Below are 12,258 nucleotides of genomic sequence, written 5' to 3' on the forward strand. Positions count from 1 at the left end.
TATGCCGCCGGAACGCTGCGGTCATGTTTGATCACAGTGTTCCGGGGGTTAATGTGCCAGGAGCGGTCCGTGACAGCTCCTGGCACATAGTGCCGGATGTCAGCTGTGATAGTCAGCTGACATCTGGCCGCGATCGGCCGCGCTCCACCCGTGAGCGCGCCCGATCGCATATGACGTACTATCCCGTTGGTGGTCATACGGGCCCACCCCACCTCGACGGGATAGTACGCCTAATGTCAGAAAGGGGTTAATGTATTGGGAAGCTCTGGAAAAAAACGAGAAAAAAACGCACCAAAAAAGCACAAAATACGTTAAAAAAATCGAGAAAAACACAATAAAAAAGCGCAAAAAACTCATGCGGATTTCCTGCGGAAAAAGTCCGGCTTTGTTCAGGAAATTTCTGCAAAGAATCCTGACGTGTCCACATAGCCTAAAAGACCAATCTTTCAAAATATAAAGTTAATTAACCCATTGATAAATGATGTAATGAGAAAAAAAATTAAAATTTCTGAATTGTGGTTTTTCACAACAGATCAAAACATCTTATATACCCCAAAATGGTATCATTAAAAATATATTGCAAACAGAGCTGGACCTACAAAAAGGTAGAGCCCCTACTCCCACGTACATTTTGCCTAAGCTTTCTCAACTAGTGAGAAATCTTAGGCAAAACATAGAGTAGTGGCTCCACCTTTTGGTAGGCCCAGCTAAATTTGTGTTATATTTTTATGAACATTATTACTGTTTATATGTTTATATTGGTTATTTTCACACTTTGATTTATACCTCTGAGCTCTTTCATTATTGTTTTGTGCCTGGTCAATAATATACCGTAAGTACAGTCAAGTGTTGGCACCCTTGAAAATTGTTCCAGAAAATTAAGTATTTCTCCCATTAATTAATCCCAGTAATTATTGCAATTATACATGCTTTGTTATACATGTGTTTATTAACTTTCTGTGTATTGGAACAACACAAAAAAAGCAGAGAAAAAAGACAAATTGTTGACATGTTTGCAAAAAACTTTGTTTTAAGCATGTGATGCTTATTCAAACTCACATGTAGCAAGTAACAGGTGTGTGCAATCAACAAAAGAAATAAACATGTATATAAAAAACATGTTTAATTGCAATTATTTTCTGGAACAATTTTAAAGGTGCCATCAATTTAGGCCATGACTGATTATCTATGTAACGTTTACCACAATTTCACATGGTGTACACCTGCCCCACTGGCCTGATATTGATGTAATTCTCATGTTTTTCGGGTAGCTCCCCATTGATTTTATGTCATTTGACAGCTTTCTCATAGAGAACACAGGCGCACTCAGCCGTACAATGTGTATGGAAGAGTTGGCTTGATGGCCGACTACATCTGACAACAACAGAAAGAAGAAGAACACATTAGGTTTCATTTTTCAGAGATCCGTATTGTGGCCAATCTATTGTGTAATGTAGTCACACTCAGTCATCAGTGGTCGAAATCAATCATTGCAAATGACAAAATTTGCAACTATATAGCCAGTTTCATTTCACTGGGGGTCTTTCCTTTTGTATCTATAATGGTTGCTTCCCTCCTGTATGAAATTGGACATTCTTATCACGGTATATACTTACAGTAGTTACTTCTGTATTACTGCACTAGAGTTGTACATCACCAAGGTTTCTACTCCTTGTATAAAATGTATGGGTGAGCATATCCTTTAATTTAATAATACTGATTATAAATGATAAACCTCTTTCATGTACTATCCTGTACTTGGAATTAGGATGAGTCTGCCTGTATCAGCACTCTCGGTACTCATCATTTCCATTCCAGCAATATACGGAGAAGTAGACACTCAGCTTTCCCTCGTTAAGGAAATTAACAGGATGATGTTCGGCCAATTAAACAAATCCTGGTCTGCAGGCAGCTGGCTGTGGAATTTCCATATCAGGAGGCATCATTCTTAACCCATTCCCTGTCTGATCCATGCCAATCAGAATATGTAATATCGGGAAGAAATGTGGTTGTGTGTGTACAGTAATATACACAGCCATGTCCGGTTTAGCTCAAGTACAGTGTTCCTCAACTCCAGTCCTTATGGCCCATCAACAGATTGTGTTTAACGGATTCTCTTAGTATTGGCACAGGTGATAGAATTCTACAATACTAAGGAAATCCTGAAACATGATCTGTTGGTAGGCCTTGAGGACTAGAGTTGAGGAACATTGCTCTGAAATACTGATTCCTGAGATGTTTGAATGAAATGGAACAGTTAGCTTCGGTGGCTGTTAAAATAGGACCATTCCCAAAAAGGTGGCTATCCTCGTAACTTCTGTAGAGACTGTCTTTGTATCAGAGAAATGTCAGCAATAATTATTATATAATGCTCTAAAATATACGAAAAAAATTGTCCAACCTTGGTGTTTTTGGTGGGACCGACCAATCATCTAAGGCCAGTTGCACACATTCGTCTTTCGCGGTCTGTACTCGAACCTCCGTGTTTCTCCTAACCTAATCTCGGCAGCCACATATATGCTTATGAGGTTGCCAGTTTGGATCAAGAGACCCGTGGTGAATTTGTGCTTTACTGTCCAACTATGGATCACTAAGCATGCATGTGTGAAAACGGCCTAATATATATGGGGACTTCCTGAGAACTTGTCCCCATAGGAGGAAAGCCACCTGGAGATGGCTCATTCCCCAATCCCTTTTCAAAACATGTGCACTGAGCAGCCAAACTGAGAATACATATGTTTGGGTGCCAGGAAAGATGTAGCTGTTAAGGTATAATCACACAGAGTTTTTTGAAAAGTTTTTTAGGTTGTGAAATAGCTTAAAAAATGCTGGAAAGGCTCTCCCTATTTATTGCTTTTGTAAAACTGCTTTTCTGTTCACATGCTCAGTTTTTTCCATTTTAGGTTTTGAAAAACAAAAGTGCACATCACTTTTGTCGACCTGAAGGAATCTGCACCAAACTAAATTGCAGTGGAAAACATTGGGCAAGACATTTATATACCTCACTAGTGTACACTACGGCTTAAAATCCATTTTTATTATCCATTACTTGCAGTAATTGGTTTCATATTTAAATGTATTTTGGTAGTTGGTTTGTATTTCATAGTCAAGTGTCCTGTAAATGATGACATGACATGATCCGATGGGTCGTGTGACTTATCATATTTCTGTGCGTCACTCGATGGTTAATAGATTTAAAAACAAAGAAGCTGCCGGAAGGATGAAAGTCACTAATTTATTAAAACAGGTGGAGGGTCCGTGAACTGCAGCTGGGAAAAATCAGAACGTTGGTGAGAAAAATCTTGGAATTCCTTCCGTGAATTATCTGTGTAACTCAATAACTTGCAACTGTGTGAGCTACTGGGAATCCTCCTGCTGACGAGTATAGCGCTGTGATGATGACAGGAAGCTCTCTGGGTCTCCGGCCGCATGCATTTTCTCTCTTACATCGTGATAAGTGTTTTCTGAAAGCACTGAGATGTAACACTGGCTTTTAAGAAGGCCAAGAGCTTGGTAAAGAGTTAAGTATTGTCAGATGATAATTAGTTCTTAGCTTATTGGTTTTAGTGTAGCTGCTATATTTCTATCTATTTAACAAACCATATACAGCTCTGGCAAAAATTAAGAGACCACTGCAGTTTTATAAAAATCAGCTTCTCTACATGCCTGACAGCCATTCCATTGCAGTGTCAGTTGAATTCCAACCAGAGTACACCTCATTCTACTTAATGGGCTTCTGATTAGGTGATCACCTGAACCAAATCTTATTTAACGAAGGAAAGTATAAAAAACCCTGCTGTGCTGTTCACAATCCTCTTTCAATAGGACAAGCTGGATGGCAAAATAAGTGCTAGTAATATCCCAAAAGTAATAGGAATGAAAAAATAACTTTTAACCATGCCAAAGGAGTTGAAAAGAAAAGTCTTGAATGAGGAAAAGAAGGGTTCAATTCTGGCTTTACTAGCAGAGGGATACAGTGAGCGTCATGTTGCCTCCATCCTTAAAATTTCTAAGACGGCAGTCCATTACAACAAGGTCAAGCAGCAGACATTGGGGACAACAAAGCTACAGACCGCCAGAGGGCGAAAACGACTCTCCACTTACCAGCATGACTGTCATCTTATTCGAATGTTACGCAGCAACCGCAGGATGACATCAAATGACCTCCAAAAGGAATGGCAAATGGCAGCTGGGGTAAAATGCACGACAAGAACAGTTCGTAACAGGCTCCTAGAGGCTGGACTCAAGTCATGTAAAGGTATAAAAAAGCCTTTCATCAATGAGAAGCAAAGGAGAGCCAGGCTGAAGTTTGCCAAAGACCATAAGGATTGGACCATAGAGGACTGGAGTAAGGTAATCATCTCTGATTAGTCTAATTTTCAGCTATGCTCAACACCTGGTCATCTAATGGTTAGACGGAGACCTGGAGACGCGTACAAGCCACAGTGTCTTGCACCCACTGTGAAATTTGGTGGAGGATCGGTTATGATCTGGGGATGCTTCAGCAAAGCTGGAATTGGGTAGGTTAATCTTTGCGAAGGATATATGAATCAAGCTGCATACAAGGTTATCCTGGAAAAACAGTTGATTCCTTCTGCACAGGTAATGTTCCCCAACACTGAGGACTGATTTTTCCAGCAGGACAATGCACTATGCCACACAACTAGGTCAATCAATGTGTGGATGATGGACCACCACATCAAATCTCTGTCATGGCCAGCCCAATCTCCAGACCTGAACTGAAAACCTTCCAAAGCTCCTGATTTACCTATGTGGCACATTTGGGGCAGGTTGGTCCAGTCATTTGACTGTAAATTAATATTTTCTGTGATATTCTGTTCATTTTGGTGAATATATTGAGAATGTTAAGTCCTACAGAGCTGAAATCTAGTGTGAAACCTTTGAAAGTGCCTCATTTATAGCTATGTGGCAAATTTGGGACAGATTTGTCCATCATTTGGATGTAAACTAATATTTGCTGTGACATTTCGTTTTTTGGGGGTGAATATATGGAGAATGGCCTAGGGAGATGAAACCTGGAGCAAATCCTTCCAAAGTGCATAATTTATTTATTTGGCAAATTTGGTGCAAATTTGGCCCAGTTGTTTGGTTGTGTTAAAAGAACAGACAACAGAAAATCATTTGTATTTATATAAATGATGACATAAGAAAGTCAAATAGTTGAAAGATGACTAAATATAGCATGAAATACAATAACACATTACTATGGACTTATTACCTGCAGCAGATGTAACGGGCATTGAAACCTAATTAGGTGCTAATAGAAGTTAAGAACCAGCAGCTTGTATCCATATAGTCTAATGGACTCCATAAGATCATTTTACAGCAGGACTTTCTCCATGTAGAGGCTGAGGAGCATTTCGTAGTGTGGGTGGCACTAGATACATCTGGTGTTTTTAGATAAGACAGGCTGCAAATGAGAAAAATGAGAAATGTGTTACATAAAAATCAACAAGTACTTTCATGGGTGAGAAGGGGTGCTGAAAACATGCCCCGATATCGGTCATGATAGTGCACTTCTTAATAAGCAGTCCATGTATTTTACACTGGAACTACAGACAATTACAGGAATCTAAATTCTGAACCAGAAGAATTTCGCTCACCCTGTTCTTATATACCAGATCCCAATGCCCAGTGTGATCCCTGACAGCAGAACAGAAAATAACCAGAACTCTAACACACCAATAAAATCCAATGTGAAAGAGTACGCTTACACATATCAGGCCGAAAATCCCTTATTCATGGTGTTAGTCCAAAATGTGGAAGCATATTGAGGCAATTTTTTTAAATGTTTCTTAACGAAGACAGATTTCCTTGGCCTTTGGAACTAATGGTCATAGTATAAATCCAGCTGTACCAATTTGATCTTAAATGAGTTCTCCATCTATGGATAACTAGATGTTTCCAGCCAGCTAACGCTCGGCACGCTCATTGCTATCTAATTAACGCTGCTGGTGATTAAACTAAAGTAAATAATTACAACATTCAATAGCGCTTACGCAGGTGGTAAATTAACTTAAAACGAAGTTAATAACAATAGTGTGGTGATGTGTTGGGGGCGGGATTATCTGTGGTGATGTGGTGGGGGGGCGGGATTATGTGTGGTAATGGGGTGGGGGGGCAGGATTATGTGTGGTAATGGGGTGGGGGGCGGGATTATGTGTGGTGATGAGTTGGGGGCGGGATTATGTGTGGTGATATGGTGGAGGGGATTATGTGTAGTACTGTGGTGGGGGGTGGGATTATGTGTGGTGATGTGGTGGGGGGGCGGGATTGTGTGGTAATGTGGTGGGGGGCGGGATTATGTGAGGTAATGTGGTGGGGGAAGGATTATGTGTGGTAATGTGGTGGGGGGCAGGGATATCTGTGGTAATGTGGTGGGGGGCGGGATTATGTGTGGTAATGTGGGGGGGCCGGATTATGTGTGGTAATGTGGTGGGGGGTGGGGTTATCTGTGGTAATGTGGTGGGGGCGGGATTATGTGTGGTAATGTGGTGGGATTATGTGTGGTAATGTAGTGGGGGGCGGGATTATGTGTGGTAATGTGGTGGGAGCGAGATTGTGTGGTAATGTGTTGGGGCCGGGATTATGTGTGGTAATGTGGTGTGGGGGCGGGATTTTGTGTGGTGATGCGGTGGGGGCGGGATTATGTGTGGTGATGCGGTGGGGGGGCGGTATTATGTGTGGTGATGTAGTGGGGGCGGGATTATGTGTGGTGATTAGGTAGGGGGGCGGGATTATATGTAGTGATGTGGTGGGGGCGGGATTATGTGTGGTGATGTGGTGGGGGGCGGGATTATGTGTGGTGTCCTGGTGGGGGGGCGGGATTATCTGTGGTAATGTCATGGGGGGCGGTATTATGTGGTGATGTGGTGGGGGAGGGATTATGTGTGGTAATGTGGTGGGGGAGGGATTATGTGTGGTAATGTGGTGGTGGGGCAGGATTATCTGTGGTAATGTGGGGGGCGGGATTATGTGTGGTAATGTGGTGGGGGAGGGATTATGTGTGGTGATGTGGTAGGGGGATGGGATTGTGTGTGGTAATGTGGTGGGATTATGTGTGGTAATGTGATGGGGGATTATCTGTTGTAATGTGGTGGGGGGCGGGATTATGTGTGGTAATGTGGTGGGGGCGGGATTATGTGTGGTCATGGGGCGGGATTATGTGTGGTAATGTGGTGTGGGGACAGGATTATGTGTGGTGATGTGGTGGGGGGCAGGATTATGTGTGGTGATATGATGGAGGGCAGGATTATGTGTGGTGATGTGGTGGGGGGCAGGATTATGTGTGGTGATGTGGTGGGGGGGCGGGATTATGTGTGGTGATGTGGTGAAGGGCAGAATTATGTATGGTGATGTGGTGGGGGGCGGGATTATCTGTAGTAATGTCGTGGTGGGGCAGGATTATCTGTGGTAATGTGGGGGGCGGGATTATGTGTGGTAATGTGGTGGGGGAGGGATTATGTGTGGTGATGTGGTAGGGGGATGGGATTGTGTGTGGTAATGTGGTGGGATTATGTGTGGTAATGTGATGGGGGATTATCTGTTGTAATGTGGTGGGGGGCGGGATTATGTGTGGTAATGTGGTGGGGGCGGGATTATGTGTGGTCATGGGGCGGGATTATGTGTGGTAATGTGGTGTGGGGACAGGATTATGTGTGGTGATGTGGTGGGGGGCAGGATTATGTGTGGTGATATGATGGAGGGCAGGATTATGTGTGGTGATGTGGTGGGGGGCAGGATTATGTGTGGTGATGTGGTGGGGGGGCGGGATTATGTGTGGTGATGTGGTGAAGGGCAGAATTATGTATGGTGATGTGGTGGGGGGCGGGATTATCTGTAGTAATGTCGTGGGGGGGCGGGATTATGTGTGGTGATGTGGCGGGGGGTGGGATTATGTGTGGTGATGTGGTAGGGGGCGGGATTATCTGTGGTAATGTGTGGGGGGCGGGATTATGTGTGGTAATGTGGTGGGGGGCGGGATTATGTGTGGAGATGTGTTGGGGGGCGGGATTTTGGGTGGTAATGGGGTGGGGGGATTATGTGTGATGTGTTGGGGGGCAGGATTATGTGTGGTGATGTGTTGGGGGCGGGATTATGTGTATTGATGTGGGGGGGTGGGATTATGGTGATGTGGTGGGTGGGCGGGATTATGTGTGGTGATGTGTTGGGGGTGGGATTATTCGTGGTGATGTGTTTGGTGGTGGGATTATGTGTTGTGATGTGGTGGTGGGGCGGGATTGTGTGTGGTGATGTGGTGCGGATTGTGTGTGGTAATGTGGTGGGGGGGTGGGATTATGTGTGGTGGTGGGGGTGGAGCTACTGTGCAGGGGGCGGGATTAGCGAGTGTGATGTGGGGGGCGTCATTATGTATGGTGATGTGGTGGGGGGCAGGATTATGTGTGTTAATGGGGTGGGGGCGGGATTGTGTGTGGGGATGTGCTGGGGGTGGAGCCACTGTGGTGGGGGGGCGGGATTGTGTGTGGTAATTGGGTGGGGGTGGGATTATGTGTGGTGGTGGGGGTGGAGCTACTGTGCAGGGGGCGGGATTAGCGAGTGTGATGTGGGGGGCGTCATTATGTGTGGTGATGTGGTGGAGGGGCGGGATTATGTGTGTTAATGGGGTGGGGTCGGGATTGTGTGTGGGGATGTGGTGGGGGGTGGGATTATGTGTGGTGATGTGGTAGGGGGCGGGATTATCTGTGGTAATGTGTGGGGGCGGGATTATGTGTGGTAATGTGGTGGGGGGCGGGATTATGTGTGGAGATGTGGTGGGGACGGGATTTTAAGTGATAATGGGGTTGGGGGATTATATGTGATGTGTTGGGGGGCAGGATTATGTGTGGTGATGTGTTGGGGGGCAGGATTATGTATATTGATGTGGGGGGGTGGAATTATGTTTGGTGATGTGGTGGGTGGGCGGGATTATGTGTGGTGATGTGTTGGGGGTGGGATTATTCGTGGTGATGTGTTTGGTGGCGGGATTATGTGTTGTGATGTGGTGGGGCGGGATTGTGTGTGGTGATGTGTGGATTGTGTGTGGTAATGTGGTGGGGGTGGGATTATGTGTGGTAATTTGGTGGGGGGGCGGGATTGTGTGTGGTAATGGCGTGGGGGTGGGATTATTTGTGGTGGTGGGGGTGGAGCTACTGTGCAGGGGGCGGGATTAGCGAGTGTGATGTGGGGGGCGTCAATATGTGTGGTGATGTGGTGGGGGGCGGGATTATGTGTGTTAATGGGGTGGGGGTGGGATTGTGTGTGGGGATGTCGTGGGGGTGGAGCCACTGTGCAGGGGGCAGGATTAGCGAGTGTGATGTGGGGGGCGTCATTATGTGTGGTGATGTGGTGGAGGGGCGGGATTATGTGTGTTAATGGGGTGGGGGCGGGATTGTGTGTGGTGATGTGGTGGGGGGTGGGATTATGTGTGGTGATGTGGTAGGGGGCGGGATTATGTGTGGAGATGTTGTGGGGATGGGATTTTGGGTGATAATGGGGTTGGGGGATTATATGTGATGTGTTGGGGGGCAGGATTATGTGTGGTGATGTGTTGGGCGGGATTATGTGTATTGATGTGGGGGGGTGGAATTATGTTTGGTGATGTGGTGGGTGGGCGGGATTATGTGTGGTGATGTGTTGGGGGTGGGATTATTCGTGGTGATGTGTTTGGTGGCGGGATTATGTGTTGTGATGTGGTGGGGCGGGATTGTGTGTGGTGATGTGCGGATTGTGTGTGGTAATGTGGTGGGGGTGGGATTATGTGTGGTAATGTGGTGGGGGGGCGGGATTGTGTGTGGTAATGGCGTGGGGGTGGGATTATGTGTGGTGGTGGGGGTGGAGCTACTGTGCAGGGGGCGGGATTAGCGAGTGTGATGTGGGGGGCGTCATTATGTGTGGTGATGTGGTGGGGGGGCGGGATTATGTGTGTTAATGGGGTGGGGGTGGGATTGTGTGTGGGGATGTGGTGGGGGTGGAGCCACTGTGCAGGGGGCGGGATTAGCGAGTGTGATGTGGTGGGGGGAGGCATTATGTGTGGTGATGTGGTGGGGGGGCGGGATTATGTGTGGTGATGTGGTGGGGGGCAGGATTGTGTGTGGTAATGTGGTGGGGGCGGGATTATTTGTGGTAATGTGGGTGGGGTGGGATTATGTGTGGTAATGTGGTGGGGGCGGGATTGTGTGTGGTGATAAGGTGGGGGGCGGAGCTGCTGTGCAGGGGGCGGGATTAGCGAGTAATCACGATGTTTCTTATATATATAGATGGCAGCATGATGATGTTGGGGCTGAGACACTGATTTCAGGGATGTGTCACTTATTAGGCTATGAGTTGTTGTTCCTATATAATGAAGGTTGTCTTCCCTTTAAAGGAAACACAGATTTTAGGCAGAGAGGAATTCTGCAAACATAACTTGCATGTGGTATGTGTCAGATATACTGTAGAAACATTTTCGTTATACTGAGGAATCCCAAACCAGCTGGGATTGTTATACCGCACATGTATTGTAATGCTCTGTATTGTAATAGTGTGCAAGGTTTATTGTAAAAGTATTATCTTTTTTTTGTTTTTTTTACATAGAGGCAATATATTCCAAAGCAGATTACAGGTTTATGAGTCCTTGTAACATTTAGATGTCATTTGTTATTATTTATAGAAAAAATCTCCACTACCTGTAAGTATGGAAAGTACCAAAATCCACATTCTGCATGTTCTTCATATTTACAAGAGTGAATATGGAAACTAATAAAAAAGATTTAGTTTTGGTCCTGGAAACAAACCTGCTGTGGATATTTTGGTAGCTTTTAAATGTTCCTTGGTTTTTCCTTATAAATCTATAAAATTTACTATAAAATCAACCAAAGCTTGAATTGTTAAAATCTCTCTATTTATGTACAACCAGAAAAAAACACCTAAAAAACTTGAAATGTGAATGTAATGTGAAGATGGAATATGTCAATCATCTTGGTTAATAACTGTTTTGTTCACTCACAGGTCAAGGACGCTCAGTGGAGTTGGCCTTTACAGCAGAGCCCAGCGATGAGGTAGCAGTACCAGGACAGCCGCTTACTCTGCTGTGCTCTGCAGATGGAGTCCAGCCCATTACTATTACATGGAGGAAGAATGGCGCTCACCTATGGAACGAGGCAGACATGTTTCCACTTCCCAATGGTTCTCTCTATATTCCATTCTTCCATGTCAATAAGGAGGATGGATCCTCTGACCAGGGCGAATATGACTGCGTGGCCCAAAATCGGTTTGGGACTGTGGTGAGTCGCAAGGCAAGAGTGCAGGCAGCAGGTAAGCAATTATATCAGTGCACTACGCTCACAAGGCTTAAAACAACACATGTAAAATAATCTACTCCGACAAATTGCCACAGAGCATTTACAATTAATCTCGTCACGTTTGCCACTATTTTAGAGAACCGCACACCAGTGGCTGAATGACAGTGGCCTAGACATCAGAGGAGAGCTTAGAGAACTTACCTCTTGCAATTTGGACATGCCATGGCACCCTATGAATTGCTCTCATGCCTTAATGAACCCTTAAAGGAAATGTCCGTTGAAAACAAGTTTTCATCTATCCACAGTATAGGTGATAATTTATTAACTATGGGGGTTTGAAGCCTGGTACCTGTCCTGTAAGCAAGCCCTTATCAGAACAATATCCTTTGAAGCCTATCCCCAGAGTTGGTGAGACACAGGTGGTAAGCTTATACTTTCACTCAAATCATCCGTACTTCAATGATGCCTCTTCAGTGCCCTTACCAAAAGTAATGACACCTTTGTGCCATCTCACAATAAAAAACTCACCTTATGTGAGCAACTGAATCCTCTTTTCCCTTGGACATAGGGAGGCGGATACATGTGGCTTAAAGTAGTAATGAGAATAAAGCACTAGGCTGAGATGCAACCGTTTTAAGAAAGATGCAGCACAATCAAGTCTGGGTGTGTTTGTGTCTCTCCTTTCTCCTCCAACATTTTCCTCCATAGACTTCAACTGATAGCTGTAATCTGACGCCTAAGTGAGCTGTAATCTGACACCTCAGCGAGCTGGCAGTCAGTTTTATTTTGACAAAGACACATTTTTACAGTTTTTTTCACCGTTAATTATGAGATCAGAAGGCAGAGGGGGCGGAGAAGAGGTGGCTCATAAGTGGAAAAAGAAGCATTTTTCTCCAGTAATATAATAGACAATGTTTCTTGTATTTTTGCCTGTACTGTTGACTTGTGCAAGGTTTGT

General features: G+C 44.9%; 1 protein-coding gene across 1 annotated transcript in view; it reads left to right on the forward strand.

The window, feature by feature from the left end:
* Positions 1–12,258, forward strand: part of IGDCC3 (immunoglobulin superfamily DCC subclass member 3) — a 238,631-nt gene that overhangs the window by 48,195 nt on the left and 178,178 nt on the right. Inside the window, exon 2 of the mRNA XM_077260889.1 lies at positions 11,008–11,313. Coding sequence (XP_077117004.1) covers positions 11,008–11,313 — 306 coding nt within the window. The remainder of the gene's footprint in view (positions 1–11,007; positions 11,314–12,258) is intronic.

The sequence above is a fragment of the Ranitomeya variabilis genome, chromosome 5 (assembly GCF_051348905.1).
Source record: "Ranitomeya variabilis isolate aRanVar5 chromosome 5, aRanVar5.hap1, whole genome shotgun sequence".
NCBI lineage: Eukaryota > Metazoa > Chordata > Amphibia > Anura > Dendrobatidae > Ranitomeya > Ranitomeya variabilis.